General features: G+C 36.3%; 4 protein-coding genes across 4 annotated transcripts; all 4 read right to left on the bottom strand.

The window, feature by feature from the left end:
* Window positions 1-2,118: 2,118 nt before the first annotated feature.
* Window positions 2,119-3,138, bottom strand: LOC121247263. Its single transcript, XM_041145640.1, has one exon. It carries the CDS (start codon window positions 3,136-3,138, stop codon window positions 2,119-2,121), a length of 1,020 nt encoding a protein of 339 aa, XP_041001574.1.
* Window positions 3,139-7,909: 4,771 nt separating this feature from the next.
* LOC121252075 (bet1-like SNARE 1-2) lies at window positions 7,910-11,616 on the bottom strand. Its single transcript, XM_041151550.1, has 6 exons — window positions 11,430-11,616; window positions 10,077-10,233; window positions 9,405-9,461; window positions 9,269-9,328; window positions 9,081-9,166; window positions 7,910-8,272 (listed from the first exon to the last, which is right to left on the bottom strand). Exons 1-6 carry the CDS (start codon window positions 11,441-11,443, stop codon window positions 8,245-8,247), a joined length of 402 nt encoding a protein of 133 aa, XP_041007484.1. The 5' UTR covers window positions 11,444-11,616; the 3' UTR covers window positions 7,910-8,244.
* An 8,897-nt stretch (window positions 11,617-20,513) lies between these two features.
* On the bottom strand, window positions 20,514-22,881 carry LOC121252068 (protein PSK SIMULATOR 1-like). The gene has a single exon (XM_041151540.1). It carries the CDS (start codon window positions 22,501-22,503, stop codon window positions 20,752-20,754), a length of 1,752 nt encoding a protein of 583 aa, XP_041007474.1. The 5' UTR covers window positions 22,504-22,881; the 3' UTR covers window positions 20,514-20,751.
* A 3,095-nt stretch (window positions 22,882-25,976) lies between these two features.
* LOC121247255 (protein FAR-RED IMPAIRED RESPONSE 1-like) lies at window positions 25,977-26,933 on the bottom strand. The gene has a single exon (XM_041145633.1). It carries the CDS (start codon window positions 26,931-26,933, stop codon window positions 25,977-25,979), a length of 957 nt encoding a protein of 318 aa, XP_041001567.1.
* Window positions 26,934-27,340: the final 407 nt, after the last annotated feature.

Below are 27,340 nucleotides of genomic sequence, written 5' to 3'. Positions count from 1 at the left end.
AACGTCCAGAAATGAAGGCACTTTGATTCCAAGAGATAAGCTTTGTCAAAACTGATTTCAACCTATTAGCTAATACTTTGGAAATGAGTTTGTACCACATATTGCATAAACTAATAGGTCGAAATTCATTTACAGTTTTTGGGGAGTTGACCTTTGGAACCAAAGTTATAAGAGTATGATTCAAACCTGATTACATGCTACCACTGTTTAAAAAGTCCATCACCTCTTTTGAAACATTTGCGCCAACAACATCCCAATGGTCCTGAAAAAAACCTGCATTGTAGCCATCTGGCCCTGGAGACTTTAAAGAAGACATTTGTCTCAAAGCATATACAACCTCTTCTTTATCAAAACCTCTGTCCAATTGTTCCCTCATAGCATAAGAGACTCTTTGTTTCACCCCAAGTAAACAAGCCTGATTAGAGTCTGAAGATGGATGAGAGGACTGAAAAATCTGGGGAAAATGGTTCCAAAACCCACTAGCTATGTCTTCCTTCGTCTCCAGTACCTGCCCTAATCCATCCTTCACCTCTTTATCATATTTTTGTTTCTTCTTTGGTTGACACAAGCATGATAGAATTTAGTATTTCTATCACCTTTTGCCAACCTATGATCCTTGGCACGTTGTTTCTATTTCAAATCTTCTTGGTCCAGTAACACCTAACTCATTTTGAATCCTTTTAATGGCTTGCATATTTTCTGAGCATTCCTCCACTTCCAACTATTTGATCTCTTTAATTTTTTGTTTAATAGTAGCATCTCTATTTTTATTAAGATTCCTACTCCAAGTCTTCAGTTCTTTGCTACATACCTCTAGTTTCTGTTGTACACGACTAGAATAAGGTTGCAAACCTCCCCCTTCTACCAAGCAGCACCGATAACCTCTTTGCATCCCTCCTCTTTAGCCCAATTAGTTTCATACTTGAAAGGAAATTGAAGTCTGGTTGCTGGACCTCTGCTTTGTGAGCAGACTAGAACAATTGGATGATGATCTGAGCACATAGCACTCGATGTGTCTACTTTAACATCATAAAATTCATTCCACCGTATTTTGTTTGCCAAAGCTCGATCTAACCTCTCTTTAGTAAAAGTGGAATCCTCATGCCTATTACTCCATGTAAACTTACAACCCTTCCACCCCAAGTCATAAAGATCCCCTTCCTGAAGAACCTCTCTGAACATACCAATCTGTGATTCATTTCGAACTCTGCCACCTACATTCTCATCATGAGAAAGTATCTCATTAAAATCACCTATAATGCACCACCCCATGTTCCACAGATTAAAGGTTTTCAGAAGTTGCCAAACCTCCCTTCTCTTACTCAAATCAGGATGCCCATAAAAGTAGTCAACAACCAACATGGTTTATTGTCATTTGGTCTAACAATTAAATTGATATGTCGCTGGGAATAATTAACCAACTCCAGTGTTATCTCCTACTTCCCCATGATCATTAGGCCACCATTCCTACCTATAGCGTCCACGGCAACACAGCTCTCATAATTCATTTTCCTTGCTATTCTTAAAGCACTTTCATTGTTCGACTTAGTTTCCATAAGGAATACCATAGTGGGAGCTTTTGCCTTGAGTTGGAAACTAAGGCTTTGAACTGTTCGGGGGTTTCCAAGCCCCGACAGTTCCAACTGAATATTTTCATGGTGCTTGGCAAGGCTTGATCCCAGCTTGCGCCGCTTCAACGTTACAATCATCGATGGGATCAAGAGAGAAAAGCTTACCTCTCTTATGCCCAAACACACCTGTAGGATCATCTGTAGTCGACCTAGCAGGCCTTTTTGCCTCAGAAAGAAAATCTAGCTCTATTGGCTCTGCACCTTGACCCCTTGACCTTTGTTTCCACCAAGAATTGCTTTTAGAAATTTTCACAAATTGAGATGTAGAAGAATTCCCAACTGCCAAATCTATTTTAGACTCCGGTAATAGATTATGAGGTCGGGGGCTTTTCTTAATTGCATTGTTATCAATGGGCTTATCACAGACCAAAGACACACACTCATTCATCTCTATCTGGCCCATACCACTTAAGCCCATATCCTGGGGCGAAGTTTCCCGCCCTGCAGGATGAGAATCAAAACCTGCCTAATGTTCTGAGTTAACTTCCTATGTGATTAACAACCCCCTAATCCCCTTATCTTCCAATCTTGAAGCCGTTTCTAACTCAGTGACATCCTTTCCTACTTGCATGCCGATATTTTTGTCAACCGTTCTGGCATTGCACTTCTCAGAAAATCCAAAATTGCCCTGCCCAGATTCCTTCCACCGTCGCCCCATGCCAATGTTGCCCACTGAACCTTCACCATCATTTACTGGGACCTTGGGATCCATGTTTTTCATTGCTCCCATCTTTCCTTCAGAGCTTGCATCAGAATTTGAGAAGGAAGTCCAGCGTTTAAAGATATCGTCAACAAGAAGCCAAGGGCCAAACTGTGGCTTATTTGAACGATCAGTATCAGCAACTAAGGTACACCGAGAAACTCCATGTAATATCCATCCACAGATAAAGCATAAATGTGGGAGCTTGTCATACTTAAAAGGCAACCATAGCTTTTTTCCTTGCACCATAATAATTCGACCTTGAGTAATTGGCTTCTGCAAATTCAATTCTACCTGCACTTTCAAGTACTTCCCCCATCCGATACCATCCTCATCTACATCAACGTCAAGAACTTGTCCCAAAGACTTTCCAATACGCTCTCCCCACTCCTTAGTCATGTAGCCCAATGGCAGATTATATATCTGCAACCAAAAGTATTCAACATTAAAAATCATCTTACCGGGTTGTAAACCACCCTCATAAGGCTTTCGTATGAAGAGATAATTGTCAAACAGCCATGGTTTCCCCTCAAGGACTCGCTGCCTATCCGTATGATTTGCAAAGGTGATTATAAAGACGTCTTTTTCCACTTCAAAAAAATTGGTCCTTTTGCTAATTCTCCAATTTTTTCTCATAGTGTTTGTTATGATTTCCTTCCCTACCGCCCGATCAGCACAAATCTTCCCAACCAAACTCCTTTCACCCTTCTGTAGAATTTCCTCTTCACTACCCAGAGGGCATTCAACTATTGTTTCATCTTCCTCCGTTAAACATAAATTACCACACAGATCCTCAATTTCTTCCATTGAGAACCCTCCGGGCCTTCCTCACAGAGCCTCTTCTCACCAGAGAAGACTATTTTCGCTGCTTCTGGAAATGTCACCAGAGAGGAGACTTTAGGGTTGAACATAATTAGTATATAATTAAGTTAGACATAAGTTAGATACTATTATAATAACATTTAATTAAATACTATAGTACAAGTCTATAAGATGAATAAGTTAAACACTAGTATAGTACAAGTATAATGAGTTAATAAAATGTAATATTAATGTATAATAACACTAGTATAATAAATTCTATTTAAACATTATAGTACAAGTCGATTTAAATAGTAATTGTTAATAATCAATACTAACAATTAAATTGAGTAATAAAAAAGTTATAAGCACTATAAATAGAATGATCAATACTAACAAACTATAGTATGATAACATATAATTAGACACTAGTGAATTAAGATTTATTAATAACCAATACTAACAATTCTAAAAACCATAAATAAAAGACTTAAGGCTTAAACAAAAATTAAGATTAAAATTAAATTTAGGGTTTAAAAAAAACAAGGTTTAGTTTAGGGTTAAGAGAAAAAAAAAAACCCAAAATGGGAAAAAAGCTGGGTTTAGAAGCCCAAATCTACAACAGGCCAACCTAAAAGATACTACAACCCAAATTCAGTCATAAAGCGCTCTTTTTCCTCAGAAAAATGCAACATTTTGACTATAGTTTCTATGCCTCCCCCCCCCCCCCCCCCAAAAAAAAAAAAAAAGCTATAAAAACGATGTCATTTTGACTACGTTCACTAACTAAGTTTAATTCTACCCAACCCACACCCCCCCCCCCTCGGCGCAACCTCATCCTCACTTTCATCTCACTCAGATTCTCTTAGAAACCCTAAGTCCTAACTCAGCCCATCGCCTCTCTCTGTCCTCTCCCGCCATGCGATCGTCGATCGACTCCCCTTCGTCGTCCAACTCACTTACTCACTCTCACTCACTCTCAAAGATCTGCGGTTTCGTTTAGGATATTAAGACATCAAGAACCGTCAAAGTAACCAACACTATCGAGCGCAGTCGATCGAACGATAGAGCACATGGATATGGAACCAAAGCAACGAACACCCTCTACCTCTCGATCTATGTCAATTTTCTTGGGTTTAATTTGTTGGTTTTAATCTGAGTTTATATCTGCATTTTGGTTTTATTTTTAGGTGATTTCAGTGATTGGGTGGTTGTAATCTGTGATTGGGTGGTTGTGGATCCGACCTAAGTCTGATTTCAACTCTGACTTGTTGGAGTGGAGTTTGTAGTGGTCGAAGACAGAGTCGAAATTCAAATTCGAACTCCAACAAAGTCAGAGTCAAATTTGGAATTAGGGCATATTGACTTTGCCCTAATTATAACAACAATGAAAAATGAGTTTATGTTTATTTATATATTTATGCGGAATTGAATTGGAATAGTTGTACTTGTTTCTTTTCTAGCTTGTTTATTTTATGTTTCACTCATTATTGATCATTAATGTATTCAAAAATTTTATTTCACAATAGAATAATATTTTTTTCTGTACTTCAAAATTCATTATTTTTCCTTAAATTTTTAGGAGTTCTCACTAATAATCCATTTGAAATTGATGAGTTTTTTATCGACTCATTCATATAATATATCAAAATAGACGAAAGACAGTGGCAAAAAATTTTATAAAAATAAAATCACACGTAAATAATTCCACAATATAAAATAATCATGTCAAATCTTATTTATTATTTTTATTTAGATCGAATCCTTGATCTACTTATAAGTCGGTGTGAAAGATATACGTACACCACTATGTCAAGCTTGTGTCATTCACACTGCTAAGATGAAAAAAATTGATTTACACTAGATTTGATTTTTAATATGTTACATTTGAAATTATGTCATATCCACTGTATAAAGAGTGTTTTTTATACTGGTTTGTAAGTAAAATATTTTAATTTTATTTTAATAGTTGGTTGGGTTGATAACTTAAATATATTAAAAAAATAACTATTTTTTGTTTTTTTTAATGTAATAAATTAGAGAGAAAAATTAAGTAGGTACTCCCTCATAAAATCCTCACCTCAACTCTGTGGTGATCGAGTGTCCACATTCGCAGAATGAGGGGACCAGGTGGCCGTCCGCATGCCTTTAATAGGCTCCGTAGAAGACGTGGTGGTGAAAGTAATATAAAATTCCAAAGGGCAAGATGCGTGAGGGGTATTATCGTGTCCGTTAATTTTTTCAAATACGGCTGTGTGCGGCTGATATTAAAAACTATTACCTTTTTCATGTTATTTCCCTAGCTAGCTCACAAGTCACAAGAGTGGTGGAAATGAAGTGTTTGGACTTTGAAATGGTGGCCACAATGAGTATATTAATTAGGAGGCTGCAGCCATGATTTTCTCAATTGACGATTATTCTTATATATATAAACACTTTTTTATATAATAGATCTTAGGCAATTTGGGGTCTATATATAGGAGTGATTCATGTGCATGGTTCATGTACTTTCGAAATGTTTACCTAATCACTAATTTTTAATAAAGAGTAATGCTACGTCTTATCATTCATTTCATCATCATCATCTCATCGTTCATCATGTGATATTAAATGATTAGAGACTATTTATTATGTTTCACTTATAAGCCTATCATTTAATTCTACATCCATCAAGAGATGTTGAGAAGATGATAAAAAAGATTATAAATAGATTTTTCCTTTAATGAAAGGATGAAAATTTTCTAATAATTATTTATCATATATAAATTATTAAAACCAAACGGATGTGCATGTTCGGAGTCACAAGTCTTGTTGTCAACTATAAACTCATTAATTATGTGATATAATAAACTTAACTCATTAAGTAAATAATGGTTAAGAGTTTCACATAAGGTGTTAGTGAGAAAATCAATATTTTTTTTTTTTTTTATAAAGAGGGGTAGGGGGGGGGGGGGGGGTTTGAACTCAGGTTCTCCATTCCATTTGGAGAACCGGGTCATATGCCATCAGACCATCAGGTTCTTGACATATATATATTGATTTATATTAATATTAGGAATGCATCATGAGTTGTGAAATTTATATTAATGACTATATATATATATATATATATGCATATAGTGGAATTTGAACCAAAATTTGAGAAACAATGATCACGACCTACTATGTATATTAGATGGAATTGATAGGTCATTATAAGGGTTCAGGTATTGTAATCTTATCACAGAGCACCCCCATATGCGAATTATGAATGAAATGACATCATTATCAAAAGTTGTCGATTTCTCTTGATGATACAACAGTAGGTTTGTAGGCAAAAAGCGAGGGAGGTTCAAATGTGGGAGTCATGAGCTAGCATGGTATAAAGAGTAGCGGAGATTCCTGGCTTTGATTCCCGTTATAGTACTTGCTAATTTACGGCAAATTGGTTCGATTTGCCATACATACATACGCAGCTTTGCCAGTAAATTTAGAAGCTGAAGTTGCCTGGGCCCTGATATCCAATTGTTGCTTTGCGTGTTAATGATGTTGAATGCTTGTAATTATAATATTCGAGTATATTAGCTTTTCTTTTCCTCTCTCTCACTAAATAATTACAACAGAAACATAGAGCACAAAATCGTTGTAATATCCACAACATATAGTTGAAGGTATTCTATTGTGTCCAAGTTCCCGCGATGAAAGAACGTATAATATGCATACTGCCATATCCACAGTAGAATTTAGAGGCAATTAGGGACTGGTAATAGTACTCGGATATTCTGTCTTCTAAAGACAGTCTAAAGGGGTTCCAAATTAATCCTGTATTTAATCCAAAACCCCTATACAGGGTAACAATTTGGGGGACTTTAGATTCCTGCAAATTAGTACCTTCATGCAAGGGGTTGGAAACCCTGCAATTTCATTAAATTCGTAAGACTCTTCGCTAGCCTTCGCAACTTTTGTTATACCTACCAAATGACTTTAAGACAGATCTATAACCCAATTCTGCAGGCGAAGAGAGAGAGAGAGAGAGAGAGAGTTTTGGGCCTAGAGTTGGTTGCGCCCGAAATCAATCTAGGGGTTACGCGTTTGAGATCCAACAAGAATCAAATTCAGGCTCCATCACTGGGAACAAATTGCCCATTGGTTAGTACTACCTATTACATTTTTTCCAATTTCAATGTCTCGGGCATACATTGGGTATATAGGCTATACGGAAGGAGATAATTCCGGTAAAGCAAAAACGTGATCCCCCCAATCAAATTGGATGCCCAACCAGTACTAGAACAACTAACTGATAAAGACCCTTTCTTTCTGTAATTGGCCAGAGAAAAATTTCGCAGGGAAGGTGGGGATTCAACGTTTCCTTCTCTCACTGAAACAAAATGCAAATGCAGCTATAGCATACCGCTTGGGCCAACATGCACCAATATAATAATGCCTAGTGTACCTTCGTATGGGAAATAACTGAAGGTTAAGGACCCAAGATAAAAGATGGATATGAACACGGGGGGACGGCTAAAATGAGGAAGAAATGATGAAGACGGCTACAAATGGGGGAGAATGTCAAGAGACGGGTTGGGAGGATCCAACGGAGATTTCAAGCCACACGTGGCTCAGTAGTTGGCTGTAGGGTTACCGTAAATGAACTTTAGGTGGATATCTAGACTTCTAAAATTTGAAATGATCCGTTGGAATTTGAATGCATAGAACCAGGGTTAGGTCAACAATATCTGGGCAGTTGAAGTCAGATCCTTAGATAATCTATTTATGAAGAAATATTCGAGGAAGAAGCTATGGGAAATCCTCAGTTTGCTTATTGGCCTGATTTTAGTCCCTAATTAGAAACACAATAAATTCTATTAAAAAAAATATATTTTGTTTAGATTCAACGCACAGCTTCAAAACTCAATCCGGGGAGGCAGGGCTGCCTACACCTTCAGCCACTGGCCATTGGAGCTAACATAGAACCTCTGTCAATCTTGTGGCAGAACTGCAGAGAAACCACGACTCAATCCCATATCAGTTTCTTGTCAGAAGGAAAAAAGGATTAATACACGGTGATGCACATGTTTTGTACTTTGCAGCATCCGTCGACCAAGGAGCAAAATGGATTCTTAACAATAGACTTCAGCCAAGCATGAAATATCTGAGAACCCTGCAAAGAAATAGGCCAATCAGCATCAAACAGACAAGAGTTGTTCAAAATACTCAAACTAGAGAGTCAAGTTTCATCTCGATGTCTAATTATTATGCAAGAAAATTCATACCACAAAACCTATATTACAGTTGATCAAAGAATAAGTACCAAGCTCTTCATGAGTGTGACTATCTTCATGACACAACATCAGCATGCACGGAATTATCAAGGATGGCTGCTAAGGAAGCCCTAAAATGGCATTCAAATGAAGCCAAAAAAGGGTATGCAACTTCTTCCAGATAACAAGCATGAAAGACAGTGGCATGTAAAACTTGAAATCCAATCACGCCCCAAAAAGAAAACTAGTTTCATGATGATCAAATTTGAGTTTGGAAAATTTGTCAGTCCAGATTGTTAAGGAAAGCCTATAACTAGTAATGCAGTAATTAGGAATTATTGTATCGAAGATTAAAAAAGAATTGTAAGTTTATAATTTAGAAAATTATTTGACCCCCAGAGTTAACATAAATACATCAGAACTCCATAGAATTGGCAATTGAGTATATAAACCATAGGAGAGCCGATTTCAGTCAATGAAACATGTCCAAATATTTTTGTTGCAAGAAACATACAGTTAAGAAGATAGCATACCATAGAATAGGTGAGTGAGTATAAATACCATAGTTACATAGTATGAGCATCTCCACAGAGGTAGACCATTGAGTTTACAACTTTAAAATAAATTTACAATGATTGATATGGTTATCCCCTTTTGTACGGCATTCAATTTGCAAATGACAGTAATTACCACAGTATAATTATTTACCTCATGAGATAAAATATAACTAAGAAGAAAACCACGAAGCATGCAACAAAAGTACATGTTCTCCTGTTTGATTTCTTCTCAAATACCTACACAGTAATGATATCACCTTAGTCAACCATTATGACAGCTCTGTAAATAAAATAAAAAGAAAGACAAGCAAGGTGGTAAAGTAGATCTTGTCCATGTACCGTTTTGAACCGATCCATGGTTCCTGACATTATGCCCCTTGATGAATCCATGTCGTTACCCTGATTTTAAATAGAACTGGTTTACAACATAGATGAAACAACTTTCACTCATATGGGGTGTCAGTAACACACTTACCGTTCGGTCAAGCAAACGATTATGACTCTCCACCTCCTCATGTATATCCCCTGTTAACTGTCGGTAGGTAATATATCAATAAGAAGTTATTTTGTAAGGAAATTACATCTAAAAAGAATGACTCTAATCCTTTCTCTAACGAACTAACTCATTCATACACCATCTCAGTTCTGTACAGCATAAATAATGGCAGTTTTAGATACAAGTAAGAAAGCATGCAGTAACCTGCATAAAGGTGCACAAATATGTAATCCTAACATAGTGACAAAAGAAGATTTGATGAATGCATCTTTTGGAGAGAGTGACAGTCTGCACAGGCATGAGCCGGGTGACATGGCATATAAAAACTGTGCCTATACATAATGTTGTTCAAAACGATGAGCATGCTTTCAGAACACCTCTTAAAACAAATATTTGCTTCCAAGGTAGTCCCCAACAATATTGCCCTAAAGAATATATAAACCACAGGGAATTTATCCAATGAATGAGCACTGTAATACATTTATGCATGCTACTGGATATATATATTTTTTTATAATTATGCATGCTACTGGATATATTGGGATTGTTAGGATTATATACGACAGTTTTGGAGACTTGTATTCATCACATGAAACTCATTGCCAGAGAACTCACCAACACCGGTCATCCTTTTTCCTATACCGAACTTACTTTCTTAAGAAATATAACCCTATCTTGCAGACTGTCTACAGCGTTCTCATTGTCATGATCATCAGTTCCATGGGAGTGTGATGAGGGCACCCTAAGACCACCTTCCTCAAGGCCATCAAACCCATCAAATAGAGATGCTCTGAAAGCACGGTGCTCCCTGTACAGAAAGAAATTATGCCATAATTATGAACAAAAAATTATACCATACATTATGATGGTTATCTTTCTGTTTACATACACTTAACAGAGACTTCTGCAAAACAGGGAAAAAGCAGTACTGGGAAGATACCAATTTCAAATGCATTCCAATACACAGATAGCTTTTGAATTAGAAAAGGGTTTGTACCGTCCGACATTTCATAGAACTGAGTCTGGCTCCCACAAAAGAAATGTTAGTGAGAAAGTTTTAAGAAAGAAATCCACTTACTCATTTGTTTTCACAACACATCTCATCTCATCTAATCATTACAACTTTTTCAAATTCTCACACAAAATAAAATAAAGAATTCAACTTTTTCAAATCTCAAAACAATAATAATATTAAAAAAATATATTCTAATAATATTTTATTCAATTTTCAACTTTAATCTCAACTCATTTCATATTATCTCATCTCATCTGCGAAAACAAACGAATGCATCTCCTGCTTTCTAACAAAACTTTTTGATAATTTTACCCTCCAGGCAGACTCACATTTACATGCTCTCACGTATATGTTTAAGAATAATCACAGAGGAATAATAAAAATAAATAAAATAGACACCTATTGTCAAGAGATTCCCAACCATCACATTAATAATATAAATCTACATCAGATCCCCCGCCCCCTCTCCCCAGGGTGTGTTGTTTATTTTGTCTATTCTCCTGTCGTGCTTGCAATTTTCCCTAAATGGTTGATCGCGTTCAGCCAAACTAATCCAATTCTAGATTCATACTAATCGAGGAACGAAAATCTGAATTCAACAATACGCGAATGACCGCGTTTGTAATTTACGGATAATATTGCATCAAAGAGCATTGGTTCTGCACAACCTCAAGTCCAAGTAAATTCACTCCCCCGCTCCCTACACCTCTACCCAAAATCAAAACCAAAATTAAGATTTCAATAACCCACGTCTACGAGAAACTCAATAAGATAGACCTGAATTAAGCAAAAAAAGAAAAAAGAAACAGAAAACAATCAACCGAGTTTGTTTGAAATCCAGATCTTCATAATCAAGGAAATAAAGAAAAACTACAGAGAATTTGAAATAAAATCAATTGAATATAAGGTTAATTGCGGCACATTGCGTTAAAATGTTAAATGTGTAAAAGAAAGATGAATGTGAGCGATAAAAGGATTCGCAGCAGAACCTTCTGTAACTCATTCCTAGAAGGATTCACAGAGTCGGCGTTCGTTTCTGCTTCCAAGGTTTCAGATTTTGTGTTAGAATTTTGATAAAACTGACGGGCCGCGGGTGACGAACCAAGTTTTGGGGCAGCCGCAGAGGTTTTACATACTCGACGCTCCGTTTCTTTGCCGAGGAAACGAAGGAAAAGAAAACGTACGGCATCGGGGTTCCTTTCGGGTCTAGCTGGTCGCTCCGTCAATTGCGTTTCGAAGCCCATTCAAATTTCAAGCCCGGCGAGGTTTCTGAGCCCAATCAAATAACAAAGATCTTATGAGGTTAAGGTTATCTCTCTAAAGCAAGAGATATAGACCAATGAAATAGATTTTATTATTCAGAGGAATACCGATCACACTAATTATGTAGCAGATTTTAAGTGGTTTTATATATCTATATCTTAAAAAAACAGCTATTTAAAATATGCCACATAGCTTTGTGTGATTGGGAAAAAAAAAAAAATCACGAACGAAAGTATCTCTATTACTTGTAATTGTCTATGAGAATTTTCCTTACAAAAATAAACGAGGTCCGGCTTGGATATAAAAATATTTTTAATTCATCTCAATTTATTTCATTTCATCTAATTTAATTATTATAATTTTTTTAAATTTTCACACAAAATATAATAAATAATTCAACTTTTTCAAATCTCAAAACAATAATAATATTAAAAAATAATATTCTAATAATATTTTACTCAACTTTCAACTCAACTCATCACATCTCAACTCACTATCCAAACCTCTCCTGAGATAAAAAAAAAAAAAAAAAAAAAAAAAAAAAAAAAAAAAATTGTATGATCATTTAATCCCACACGGTTCAACAAGCTATCAGTATTTCTTATTTGATGTATCTATCTATTTATTATTTCATACACTAAAATCTTGTTCAAAAACTTAGAATGCATAACATTCAAACGAGATCTACGGTATAAAGTTTCTTAAGAAATCCTATTAAAAATTCTAGGTCAAAAGGTTCGTGTTGCTTCTGTTCATGGCAAATAATATTAGATACATAATTCTCACAACAGAAACTGTCATTAGTTGTACATCAAGTAAGAATTATTTAAGAATAATATTATATACAAGTTTAAAACAAGCAAATCTTTTATAAAAAAGTGAATTTCACTGAAAAAATAATAGAATTTTTAACACTTGTTCATGATGGAGTCCAACTTTATATAAATATATTGAACGAAACTTGTCTATTTTGAGACTATACAAATCATTACTTGTTATTAGGGCTATAATCAAGCTGAGTCGAGCCGGTCTTTAGCTTGTAGATGTCAGCTTGACTCAAAATACTCAAACTCGAGATTTTTATTTATTTTTCATTCGAGATCAACTCGGTAAGCTAAATTCTCAATTCGAGCTCGAGTCGAGTTACACTCAAGTTGAGTTATGCTCGAGTTCGACTCGAATTGTTTATTTTATTTTATTTTTAATAATATTTAATAATTAATAAATTAGATAAATATTAAATTTGTACAACTACTAAGTAAAACCTCTATTGAATTATAATATTTTAAAAAATCATAAATAATTAATATCTAACTAGTTAATATTTATCCATAATAACAATATATTATATGCATACATATATTATTAATACATACATATAATATGATAGCATATATTTATTCCATATATGATTTCTACATACTAATATATGAAATTATTAAATCCTATTGACTAATTATTGTATAAATTATAAAATTTAGCTATAAAGTATATTCAATATATAAACATAAATAATTAGGTAACATATTATATATTTAATTATAAAAGTGCTATACTTATATTATTAGCTAATACATATATATGAGTGTGTACACACATGGTCGGGAGTAACGTGCAAAGCACGTTGCCTAGTTGCATCAATCTAATGACCTAATAATTAATTAACTTATTAGATACTTTTGCCCCAATTCAAATATGAAATAAGTGAAAAAGAATCTTGAAAAAAAAAAAAAAAAAAAGCACAAATTCATGTCTTCACTCCATCACCATGGCATTTCCTAAGAAATAAAAGGCAAAAAATTTGGGTCTCACCTCTTGTGAGGGTAAAATGATAGACTTTAATATTTTGGGACGATAATAGTTTATATGATTTCCAAGAGCCATGCCATAAGGGTCTTCTCTCCATGCATTTTCAGGGATTTCCATTACTTGGTTGTCCCTAAACGGCCTACCATAACCAAATGAGAATAACTTATAACCGATGTCTCCTACGAGAGCATATTATCGGAGACCAATTAAGACTTGCCACATAAGGGATTGATGAAGACACTGGCTCTCTGCGCTGTAGGGGATCTTTGTGCATACCCCCACCCCCTCTCTCTCTCTCTCCCGAACCTTTCATCTACAGAAATCCCTTTCTCTCTCTCTCCTTCCCTCTCCTTCACGAAAATCCTAACCCGAAATCTGAAAGTAAAATGGACTACTCTCACTGTCCAAGATCAAAATTGAAATCCTTAGCCCGACATCACGCTTACGTCCGTGATTGACTCAAAATGACACTCACCAGCCTGCACTTTTCCATTCTACGAGACACGGCCTTGCTCTTCAATCGTCGAATCCACATTTTGTACAAATGGAGTTCCTCTATCACCTTGGTTAATTCCACTAAACAAATAAATTTGTTTAAAAAGTTGGACCCCATGGTCTTCTTTCGTCTGCTATGTAAAAGAAGAAGAATCAATGATGCTTTAATTTTATTTTTTTTTATCAGTAAAATTAAAAAGATAAAATGTCCATGTTGGAGTATTTTTTTTTTTTTTAATTTAACTCAAAAGTTAAGCACCTTACAAGCATTTTAGGTGGTTACAAACTGCGAGAGTTTTTAATGCTGATCGATGTTGGAGTTGCAGAAGTCCATAGCTACGGCTATTGTTTCAATTGTGGAAGTTGTTGCTGCTGTTTGTGTTTGCATCGGCTAATGTTGCTACTGACTAGATATTTGTGACTTAATTTAAATTGGAAAAGTCTTTGAGTATGGATTTCTTCGACTGTTTCTTCAAATGCTCGATCCCACCAGGCCATCAAACTCTTCCTTGCCACTTCAGAGTAGCTTCGGAGCTGAAGAAAGTGAGGACTGTGAGGGATGCCTTTCAGAATTCGCGAAATGGGTATCAGTGATAAACGTGGAGACGAAACAGATTCAGAAGTTATTCCATTTGATAAAATTGAATTTGTTGCAGAGGACTCGGTGTTGGCCCCGAAAGAGTAGCAATTCCTACCACCTTTCGCCACGATTATACGACTCCGAGGGCGGAGTTTGGCTTTATAATCAACTGTTCCTGATCATGGGAAAATTTTAAAAATACTATTATAATTAGTTGGATCACTAGCGAGTGTGTGTTTGAGAGAGAGATGATTATCGCAAGAAAAAGAAGAAGAAGCTGGTAATGTTCCAAAGACGAAGGAGTTCAAGTCGGCCATGGTCTGAAAGCTATTGATTACAGAGAAAAAGAGAGGGAAGGAGAGAGTGAGAGAGAGGGATTTCTGCAAATGGAAGGTTCGGGAGAGAGAGAGGGGGTGGGGGAATGCACAACTGCAGCGCTAAGAGGCCAGAGTCTTCATCAACTCCTTACGTGGCATGTCCTCATTCATCTCCGATAATAAGCCTTTACAGGTGACACTGGCCTGAAGCGTTTCTGTAACCAAATTTGTGCTTCTAACAAGAGAACACACATATGATATGCATTTGGGTGAGCCTTTTTGAATAAATGCCTCAAAATCAGTTTGGTTCAGAAACTTTTTTTAAAAAAAGAAATCAGCATCATTTAAGTCCTAAGAAAATAAAACCAATAAAAAATTTTCAGTATTTACAACATAAATAATAAAACATTTGATCTTTTGAACAAGAAACAAACCAAAACTCAATATTTTAGCATCCAACACATTTCTATTTCTTTCTTTCATCATTTAAAACCCCAAGAAAACAACAATGCAATATTCAAACTGCCAAACCTTCATTCCCTTTCCATTATCTCCACTTTGTCGAAAAGCAAACACAGAGCAAGAAATATCACTAATTTCAAATCTTACATCCAGTTCAAACCCAAAAAAATAAGACAATAGGAAACATACAAAGAAGAAAAAAAAAACACTAAAGAAAATTCTAAGTTTAAGTATTGCAAGCATGAACCAGACCACTGTGTGACGGAAAGGGGGAAAAAGCAAACAATGGGAATCTTTAGAACTACCAAACAGCCAGCAAAAAGCAATGAAAACCGTAACAAGTAAAAAGTAAAGCATACCCAGAAATATGCCAGACCCAGCCCAACCCAGTTGCGAAAATCAAACAACCAAAAATAAATGAAAATTAATTAATTAACACAGACTCTCCAATGTAAATAGAATCGGAAAGAAAAAAAAAAATGAAAGTGACCCTCAGATTCAAACTCAACAAAAGCGATACGAGTTAAAAAAAAAAAAAAAGGTTATCCCTTTTAGTGCATTTCTTGCAAATGATAATCTAACTATCCAAGCATCAACAAGAAATAAAATTTTAAAATTATATCAGAAGGATGATCACAGACTCCTTCACAGACTCATTCAAAAAAGAGTTAAAAGAGTTTGACATCAACCTAAGAAACCTATAACTACACATTACCTTCATCAGTAAACTAAATAAAGGCAAAACGAAGTATAGAAATAGGGTCACCAAATATTCGACAGTCAACAAACTTCAAGCATAAAAGCACTTGTTTAAGATCAAAATCTCAACCACCCTATGCCAAAACCGTATGTAGAAAAAGTTCCATGATCATTCCACAGTTGATAAACAGAGCTGCAAGCTGTTCTTCTGTGACCTATGTCCCAAAAACTTATAACTTTTTTTAGAAGACTCAATAGTTCAAGATGTCTCAGCCTGTAAAACTTGTAACTTTTTTTTCTGCAATAGGCTACCCAAAAAAAAAAAATGAAATTCAAAAAACAAACATGCACAAAAAAATAAAATAAAATCTGAAACTTCGGGATTGTGGTGAGGCTCATTGTGGCGTTGGGCTTGCTCTGGTGGTAAGGCTCACTATGGCGTTGCCATGAAAAGTGCGATGGGGTTGGGCGTGATCCCCAAACAACCAACCCTACTTCACAACCATGAACCACCACCACTTCGCGACGTAACTGCCCCAACTTTACTCACCTATATTTTGTGAACTCAAGAGGTCCTTCATCAAACCCAAGCTTAATAGCATCTATTTTTCAATCAAGAGAAGAAACATTTTCACAAGGAAGAACCCAGAGTACGAGAACAAAGGCAATGTCAAGAAAATTATATTGAAGAAAAAAGCCTATCTACATCTCCATCTTTAATTAAAGATGGATTGGCAGATCATAACAACACGCACAGAAGACCCCATATCTGTGGAGAAAATTCGAACTGTGTAACAAAAATAGAATTAATTCAACAATAGAAGAAGAACAAGAAATCCAATGATTCTTAAATAGGAGTTCACTTCCATGAAACAGAGAAGAAACCCTAACGAATAACAGGATTATAGTTTGAAGGCCAAGCAAATATGTTAAAAATAGAAATCCTAGAGCTTTCACATGTAGCTGTATTACTATCAGGACCTGGGGTTTGAATAGCACAAAATTCTTAGCATGAATACAAGGAATTTCAGAGAGAGAAAGGCACTCGTGGAGGGAGCGATAAAGATCGAGAACTAACCCTAGCCTCCGTCAATGATAATCATGCCAAAACGTAACTGCCTCAATCTATTCTCAACCAGAACAATGCGTCTCACAGAGAGAACCAAACAAGGATTTTTGGGACTATGGAAGGTGAAAGCGGCAGAGAAAATTGGAACAAAATGAATTTTGGTTTCAGAATGGAGATTAGGGTTTTGGTTTCGGGAGATATATAGAATGGAGAGAGCTGCGCTTGGGTCAACGTGACAGCGACAGTGGCGCGAGTTGGATAGGGGATGTGGGGCGGCGTTTTGGGTCTGGAGAGAGAGAGAGGAAGGGGGAAGACCAAAAAAATAGGGAACTGACCCACAAACAAAATAAAATCATTTCCTTCATATGATTAAAAGGCAAATAATATATCCCTAAACTACACGGAAAATACATGCACTAACTTAAGACTATATAAAAAATTGAGAAACCGACCTAGACCGACTCAGACCAGTCGCCGGAGCTCAGAACCAGCTAAAATCGATGGAGAACCGGTCAGCGTACGTCAACAAATAGTGAAAATCGATATCGGCCGGTTCGGCGTCGATTCGAACCTAGTTCAAACCGCGTTCGAACCTAGACAAAATGCATTATTACTGTAGCCGGCTCAATAGCCACTTATAATAATATAATAAATATATACATAGATATATATATTTATTAATATATAAATGAGTTTTAATTGAATCGAACTAACGAATCGACTCGAGTATAAATGAGTAGTCCTTAAAGAGTCTTAGCTGAATCGAGTTTTGTTAGATGTGTTATTTACTATCGAGCGGATATCTATTTTTACAGGTGAGTTTTTCTTTTCACAAGTCGAATTCAATTCGAATTTAACCGGACGAGTATAAGCGAACTATCAAACAGACTGATTCGAGCCCTACTCGCTATCCCATCCAAAAAATTTTAAAAAAAATAAATATATATAAAAATAATAATAATAATTCCGAAACACGATTGCCTCTTCTCTGTTTAAGAAAAACTTCAAAATATCTAGTTTCCTTTAAATTGCAGCTATTATAATTTTATACAACAGAGAACTCGGGGGCTGACTTTCACTGTGTCAGAAATCCCCACAAAAATTAATGACATCCAACCACAAAATTGAAGGCTCTTCTATTATCATAGTCAATGCCCTTTTCACCAGCTTAATGCCACTGGATGGCACATGCTTTCCTTGTTGGACCAACCAAATTCATTGATTATCTTTTAGGCTGAAAATTGGCCTTCCATCTTCTGCCTGTTTATTGCACTTCCATCAAATGGTTTTGAGTCAATTTTGCTGTCGAGCATTTTATAAAGGAAACCAACTATTAAAAATTTAAGCAAAAATTAAAAAGCAAAAGAACCCATTTTGCTATGCACTACAACCAGAACCGTAGGAAAGCTTGCTATGCACAGGCAGAGATTCATTCCTTCGATGAGCCTCTTAAAAACTCATATACAATTGATATGAGATCAGAAGTAACACGTATATAAAATGTTTCTAACAATTTATGGTGCTTTCTAAAAAAAGAGAGAGAGAAGAAGAAGATTAACTAACTTGAATTCGCACATCATTCTTTACAGATCAGATGGCATGCAGTACTTTCATATGAATTTTGACTTCTCAGATGATCATGCATTCATTGGCTGTTGTTCACCAAATGGGAACAGCGAGTGGGCTCTGCATTGCTTATTAGCGACGACAACAAGTGATGAAGGAGGTCAGGCTCTGAAATGTTTTGGTTAGAAAGAATTTTGCTGATGTGGTCAAAATCCTGGTTGTTTATATCAAAATATCAATCAAGATTAATGAAATCGAATCATCTGTAATGTCCTATACATTGGCGAGGATCCAGATCCCAGTCTCAACGGCATTTACACTAGAAACACTATAACAGAACAAGCAGAGACTAGAGATCATATCACAATATATAACTCAGCCCAAGCTAAAAAGTACCAGATTTCAGGCGGTTACTAGAACACAATGAAACATAACTCTTCTTCTCAAACCCTAGAGGATATATATGCACATTGTTCAATATATATCCATCCTATTCATGCTAAAAAATATATGTCAAGTCTCCACACCTAAAATTGGGAAAGGAAAATTATCCTTTCACAAAAGGCATTTGTTCTTTGTCCCGTTTGGATTGCAAGATGCTCTCATCTCATGTCATTTCATCTCATCTCAACATCTAAACACCACAAACACAAACACTTTTCAATTTCAAATTTTCAACTTTTTCATCTAGTCATTATCTAATCATTATAACTTTCTCAAACTTTCAAACAAAATACAAAAAACAATTCAACTTTTTCAAATCTCAAAACAAAAATAATATTAAAAAATAATATTTTAACAATATTTTAACTTTATAATATTTTTATTCAACTTTTTCTCTTTCATTTCTTAAAATCTCATAAAACATCTTAACTCAAACCATTTTACTACTATTCACAAACCATTTTACTACTATTTACAGATCATCTTATCTCATCTGACTATCCAAATGAGACGTAAGAATGGTATCCTGAAAAAAACATCTTTCAATATGAAATCATAAAAATATATGAATGTTTAGCTTGGGATAAGAGCATTGGAGAACATACTCTCCCTTTTCATATAAAACTTTTATAATGTATGTAGTAGAAAACTTAAGAATATAAACTACAACAGATTCCAGGTCCTAGTAAACACGTTCTTTTATTTATTTCATAATTTCAAACAACCAGATATACAGGAAGATTTGCTTAATATTAAGAGGATCAGAAGCTGTCAATACAAGAGGATTAGAGGAACCAACCATACTAAAGAGATGCATCAATTAGATAAGAAAATTCAGGACACCCGAGTTCCAAGATGATAAAAAAGCTTTCAAGTATGATTTCTGTTACTTATACTAAAAAGTTGAAGAGAATCTACTCACTCTTGTATCAAAGCACTGGTGGACTGAAATCTCCTTAGGAGGGGATAAAAATTGACGTTTACAATAGAGGCATATCAACCACACAATTCGATTGTTACACTGATGGCAAGTTTTCTACAGAGAATAACTATTCAATACACCTTCAAAATCCATGTTTGCTAAAGTGAAAGAAATAGTTTTAGCTACCAGTTTTAACACCAGTAAGGATGCAATTGTTCCAAGATGATTTTAAGATGTCACCATTCGTAAAAGAGGCAGGCACCATACGAGATTTTACACAAGTCACTGACTACACAATGTGCCGAAGTGAACAGTGAACATGTACTTCACCATTATATAATAAATGATCTGACTCCATGCATAAGAAGTAAAAATTGCAATCAATACTGGCATTTTGAGAAGGAAAAATTACTGATTGTATACAAACATATATACAAATCCAACGAAGAAAGAAAACGATACTTCTTTTGCATAAATAATTGGAATTATGTACTTCAGAATTCAAACTTCTTGTACCTTGCAACATGATACATTAGTAAATCAGTCCTTAACAATAAAAAGTCTTCAGTGTGCGAAGCTCAGATATTCACATCCTGTTGAACTATCATCTGTGAGTTCATTTTTGTATCAGGAACTAAAAAAAATGCTCTACCACCCAATTATATATTCATGATATCCAATGTGGTCAATGAAGGTAAGTAGCTCCACATTGCAATTGCCATTCCATGCAGTCCTCAAAATCAAAACTGCTGGCACAGTCTAGTAACGCATTTTGCTGATGCTCGTAGCGACATATGTAATTCAACCCAACTAGAAGCTCACATAATGCTGCCTCTGTCTTTTCCCTATCGGCAAAATAGAGTGTCTGAAGCAACAGAACATTTGTCCGCGTAACAATTTGGTGTTGCTCGAAATTTCGCTCACTTTGCCACCTGATCATATTATGTGCAAGTGGCGCAAGCCACTTTAGAATGCCATCAAGATTGTCCTTCCAATCATGGGCAAGAGGAGCGTCATATATTGCCAGATTGTTGACATAGGACTTGAGATTAGTCCTCAGAGACATTCTTAAGCTCGTAGGTAACATCTGATACAAATCATCCCTAGCTTCCTCGCCCACAAGATGAGGGTAGCGAAGCAACTTCTCAATGATAATTATGACATTTGCATAATGCAAGGCTAAAGCAGAGCCTCCTACGGTGGTGGAAGGAGCATAGACCGTCAACCGGCTCTTGGGACCGAAACGAGCACTTTGCATTACACCGGACTGATATTCTCGTTGATCCCCACTAAATGGAACACCAGTTTGGGATCGATTAACGTGATTAGAGTAATTCACGTGCTCTCTTTTCAGACCAGCATTGCCAGAGATACAAACTCTTGAAACTCGGCTAATCCGGTCGTCTCGATCACCGTCACCATCGTCTTCATCAAACTTGGAAACCGAACAGCTTAAGCTAAGGCAATCCATGAAAAGCCTCCCGGGGCTCGTTCCACACGGGAAACTAAGCTCTTCGGGTCGAAACAGTGCTACCTCACCCCTCCGAGAATCAAATTGAGACTTGTAGCTTATCACCTTTTTCTCCACCGAATGGCTCTCACTACTCTTACTGAGAACCCGTTTCAATTGCTCCGTGCCCGAACCCGTCTGGAGACGACGATGCAAATCAAGCCCACTTTGGCTGTTCTTCGATTTCATTGCAGGGTCCCCAAAGACGATACAAATCCTAGAGTATATTGTGCACACCGTCCTGGCCAAGAGCTCCACAACCTTATCGTACGTCTGGTTCCAAAGGGAAATTTCCTTGAGATGCCTCACGTCCTGCCTGCGCCAAATCAGTTTCTCCTCGAAAGCCCTCTTACTCTCCTTGTGCTGATTGTGCTGGAACTTCTTCGTCGACTGTTCCAGCTCATTCAAAACCTCCATTTCAGTGTACAGGTTCGCCGTCGCATTCACAAGCCTCTCCATCTTCCTCACCATTCCCTCCATATCCTTTACCAAAAACCCCAATTCCTTCACATCAATAACCCCACTCACGACGTCCCCATACACGTGCTCGAACCCTTGCAAGGCCGGCTCGGTGCATTTCTTGCCCAGCCTAGACACCACACTGGAGACGCGGTTCAAGTCGTCGAGCTTCTCCGACAGAGCGAGCTCCAGAAGGTGGACCTCGTCGGAGGACACCAGGTTTAACACTCCTTCGGATTTCAAGACCTCGGTCTTGAGCTTGGAGATCTCGGAATCGGTCAGGGATTTATGGAGAAGAACGGTCTTTGACATAACGGTGGCTACCTCGAAGGAAAGGATGCCTATGGTTTGCTTTGGGACATGGTTGTTCTTGGGGCTCTTCCTCTTTGAAGGTTCGAGAAGGAGCTTGTGTCTGATATTGGAGCTTACCTGACTACCTATCTTTACAATCCAAGGCTCCGCAACCATTGCTCCCTTCAAGCTAAGGAAAACAAAACAAAACGTAGAAGCGCAGAATTCAAACCATAAAAGCCAGATCTGTTGTAATCATATATCGGTACACCACACTCGCGTGCTATAGAAAAGTGAAGGTGAAGATAGCTCGCGTGCGGCGCATTTGAATAGGCGTGGAGAAGACAATGGGCGTGCGAAATCGAGACACAGAAGAAGAAGAAGATGGGTTGGCTTGTAAACAATGGCAGCAAAAGGGTTCTGACTGAGAGCCGCACACTTTGGGAGTTGGGAGGACTGAATGAGAAGCGGTGAATGAAGGAAATGATTTGCTTCAAAAGGGATTTGAAAGTGGTCCGTCCGACGGTGAAACTCCCTTCCCTTTCAAAGTACAATATTACCTCTGGCTACTCTCAGCCTTTTCAATATTGTTATTATTATTTTCAAAAAGTAACAAGTCCACTGAAATTTCCTTCGTTGAATAGCTGGTATGAGGAGTCGGACTTTTTTTTTTTTTTTTTTTAAACCAACCAATATTTCATTCATGTCTAATTATTAGTAGAATTTTACCATTCAATTTTGAGAAGTTTTGAAAAAATTCTGAGATATATTTTATTGAACTTTATAAAAAAGGGTAGAAAAAAATAATACGTCATTTGGACAAAAAAGATTCAGATGTGTTCTTATTTTGTTTATTAAATTGGGTTTAGTTTGTATTAATAAATATTTTCAACTCATCTCATCTTATTATTATAATTTTTATAAATTTTCACATAAAATAAAATAAATAATTTAACTTTTTTAAATCTCAAAATAATAATATTAAAAAATAATATTCTAATAATATTTTATTCAACTTTTAAATTTCATCTCATTTCAATTTACTATCCAAATCTAAACTCAAAAGAATTATTTGAACAAAATCTTTGTAAAAACTTTTTCTACGTTTTTGTGAAAGTTGTTTCAAATTTTATGTTTTTTACAGAAATCTAATTTTGTGTTTTTTTATGGAAATGGAGATGAAAACTAGATGAATAAAATTTAAAAAAAAAAAAGGTTTTTTTTTTTTAAGATTTAAAATAGGTTTGCATTGAAGTTGAAAAGTTTTTAAACAAAATTTAAAAAAACTTATTAAACCAAAAATAACTGCCCATAAATTTTTGAATAGAAACATAGTTGAAAGAGATATAAACACAGTTGATTATAGTTGAGCGAAGGGTGAGAATAAGGTCAGTTGTTCAAAAACTAGATGATTAGACTATTAGTAGTGGCCTCAACAAATTTTAGATAAAATTTGATTAAAAAATTTATTTTTATAAATTTAACTAATCATTTTTTATCAATATCAAATGACAGGATCAATAAATCTATTACTATTTTATTAAATTATTAATTTTGATATTTTCATTTATTTAATTTTAATATTTATTTATTATTAAAAAAGTACACGTATTCTAATTGTAATTTTATCATACAGTTGGTAGGTTTTCTTGCATTGAGCTTAAATCTTCATACAGAATTTTTTTATGAACACCAAGAACTCTTCTATCAATGACAATAGCAAAAGAACATTCGGAACACTCAAAGACCATTCGGACTTCATTAAGCCCTTTTTTTAATTGAGGAAAATGTGCATAACTTAATACAATCATATGATGTATACTGAGAGATGAATTTGATGATAGAAAGAGATAAGGCAGGCGAACAATGTCAATCCAAAAGATGACAAAAGGCATGACTAATCCTTCCTGGATGCCACACAGATACAGATGATGCGCAAAATGGAGTCCATGGCCATATGTGGGATGGGAGCATTCCCATGTTTCTCAATGCTCTATTTTTTTTTTAGACACTGATCTTTCAAAAACCCACGGCCAACATTCTTTCTCGACAAACATCAGAAACCCACGACCAGAAAAATGGAGGCCATCCCTGCAAAAGGAAGCCATCCCAAAAAAAATGGAGGCTAGAAACCCACTCATGCTTGTCTCTCAGACTCTATGAAGGCCATCCCAGAAAATGGAGTCGACGGACCAAAAGAAAAAGACAGAAAAAGGAAAAATGGAGTGGCTACGGTGGCAATTGTAGGAGTCGACGGCGTTCGGCGGTTGCAGCTGCTGCAATTCAACGGCTATCCTTCGGTGGCGCTTGGGCTATCCTTTGGCGGTTGCAGCTGCTGGAGTTCCAATGAAAGAGAGGAAAACAGAGCACAATTTTTCTCCAGTTTTCCTTCTTGCGTGGGAGAGCAGAGGTAGCGGGAAGGAATTATTTATTCTCAAAATAATATTTAGCCGCCAAATTTGGCCAGCCAAATAACTTAAGACTGTTTATTTGTTGAGTCTATTAAGTAATTTATTGTACACTTTAGTTAAATTTTGACCAAATTTTAGTCTCGTTGAGTCACTGTTAATGCTCTGTGCAATTTCTGAATTTCCTGTTGGATCGGATGGGACAAGTTTGAGAGAGACAAAGGTAAGTTTTTGTTTTCTTTTTACCTCACAAGTAAAGGACAATTTTTAGCTCAAACCTCCGGTTCAAGTATTAATTGCTTTTGGTTTTTCTTCGAAATTATACGTTCGCCGTAGATCTGATCTTTTTTCAAATTTTTTCTAGGTCAGAACCAAAGAGCCACATAGATACACATACAGTACAGGCTGTGATGTAACAGGTGGAAGAAAGGACACGTTACATTCATTCATACTTTGGATCGACACCCTTCCCAGTGGAAATGCATCAAACTTTGGTTGGATTTTACTTGGGGTTCATGCATTTGAATCTGGCAAGTAATTTATTCCGTTATATTTTAATATAGTTAATATATATCTATACAGTATTCTCTTCATTTGAAATAATTCACATGAGTATTTAATATCGTAATCTTTCTCATTAAAGTCCACATAATATGTAACATGTTTCATGAACTTCTCAATACAAATTTCATCTTCTATTAGGTAGGTCTTCTTCAAACCATCCCGTCTAAGTAAAGATGGATCTATATCGAGCACACTCATAACTTGCTGCTGAACTTTCCTGAATTTTGCATTTGTGTACAACTCTTTGAATCTCTTCTCGATTGGAGATTTAGATATGCATGAAATTGTAACGCTAAATTAGTGGAAGTCCAAACTGATTTCATTCTCGATTTTCTTTCTCAATGCATTGTCAAACTGGTCGATAAACTTCTTCAAGTTTTTATTGGCATGAACATATCCGTCGAAAAATGCATTCATACTTTCGCTCCGTTGTGTTGTACTCATGCCAACCCAAAAATACTCATTCAGAAATACCGGTACCCAATGTGTGCGCTCAGCGTACAAACTTTCCAACCAAACATTCTCTTGCAAACTGTACATGCTAATTAACTCTTCCCACGATTTTTCAAACTCTTCAATAGTTTGATTGTCATACACACATTTCATCAGCTGAGTTTTTAGGCCACTTTTGTAGGCACGATGGGAGCCAAACTTCTCGGGGACTTTTTTCAGCATATGCTAGAGGCAAAATCTATGTCGGGTTTTTGGAAATACAATGGCTATTGCATTTTTCATTGCCCTGTCTTGGTCAGCAATAATAGCTGGCGGGGCTATACCATCCATACACTGCAGCCAAGTCTGAAATAACCATGTAAATGTCTCTATGTTCTCACTGGAAATTAACCCTGCTCCTAAGAGAATCGACTGCCCATGATGGTTTACACCAACAAAGGGAGCAAAGGGCATCCTGTATCTGTTTGTCAAGTACGTGGTGTCAAATGTTATCACATCACCAAAATCTTGATAAGCTGCCCTACTGCGTGGATCTGCCCAAAAGACATTCTTTAACCTCCCATCATCATCATCTAAATCCATCAAGGCAAAGAAGCCGGGGTTCTTGTACTGCATTCTACAAAAATAGTCTCGAAGCGCTCCAGCACCACCAGCTCCAAGTCGTAAATGTTTTGCCTTATCGATGTAATTGCGACAATCTTTTTCGAAAAATTGGAGGTTTTCAAATCCTCCCGCACCCACAACAAGAGATCCGAAACTCTTATTCATTCGAATGACAACTAGGTCGTTGGTATCTAGTACCCTTTTTACAGTATCACTAACTTCGCGATTACATCGGAAGAAACGGGATTTCTGTGGACTCAACCCGTGATTGTGGGTATTATGAACTATGGTCAACCGCATCTTTCCCCCAACTTTTAAGGCATTAATCATTGCCTTATAGTCAGTCTTTCCTGTCGGTCGTGATTTGGCGACATTCATTGTCCTATTCCAAGCTTTCCCCCCACAGGCACAACCAAGAGTGACATATCTGACACTCCCTTCGTCATCCCTTTCACTCTTTTGTGTCATGGATCCAAACCTGCATTTCTTAGCATATAGTTTATAATAGCTCATTAATTCCTCAAAAGAATCAAACTTCATCCCCACTTTTGGCTCCTCAATCATATCACCACCATCCATTCGGTCTAACGGAGGTGTCTCGGTAGTGCCATCGCCAGTTTTCCCTGAATCTGGCCTATCCTCTTCACCTTGTTCATGAATCCTAGAGGAGGAACATGGGGCTTCAGTTTCCCTACACTCGGGTGTATTCTCTTCGAATCTTTCAGTTGTATCGGAGCTTGTATCTATGGGAGGAGTCGGAGGTCTCATCCCATATTAAAATGGATAACCAGTATTCTGCTAAAAAAGAAAGCAATTAAACTTCCAAAAAATAGGAAAAAAAAAACCAACAATGAAGTTGCATCACCATATGAATGTTGCTTGGACATTGGTATGCATTTGGATATGTGATAAAAGCCGGTGACCATACAGGCCCTGGTCTGTAACCGTGCATGTAATTTGGAAAGTTTGAAGCAGTTGTTGGGATG

Source organism: Juglans microcarpa x Juglans regia, chromosome 1D, assembly GCF_004785595.1.
Source record: "Juglans microcarpa x Juglans regia isolate MS1-56 chromosome 1D, Jm3101_v1.0, whole genome shotgun sequence".
NCBI classification, from domain to species: domain Eukaryota; kingdom Viridiplantae; phylum Streptophyta; class Magnoliopsida; order Fagales; family Juglandaceae; genus Juglans; species Juglans microcarpa x Juglans regia.
Note: the sequence above shows the minus strand (reverse complement) of the source record. Positions and strands in the feature narration are given on the sequence as shown.

Excerpts from the sequence above, each read along its gene's own strand:
- LOC121247255 (XM_041145633.1), bottom strand. The coding sequence starts at position 26,933 with ATGGATGGTGGTGATATGATTGAGGAGCCAAAAGTGGGGATGAAGTTT.
- LOC121252075 (XM_041151550.1), bottom strand. Across the intron at positions 9,329-9,404 it reads ATCGTTTGCTTGACCGAACG|GGTAACGACATGGATTCATC; the intron begins GTAAGTGTGTTA and ends ATTTAAAATCAG. Across the intron at positions 9,167-9,268 it reads CCATGGATCGGTTCAAAACG|GTATTTGAGAAGAAATCAAA; the intron begins GTACATGGACAA and ends ATTACTGTGTAG.
- LOC121252068 (XM_041151540.1), bottom strand. The coding sequence starts at position 22,503 with ATGGTTGCGGAGCCTTGGATTGTAAAGATAGGTAGTCAGGTAAGCTCC.
- LOC121247263 (XM_041145640.1), bottom strand. The coding sequence starts at position 3,138 with ATGGAAGAAATTGAGGATCTGTGTGGTAATTTATGTTTAACGGAGGAA.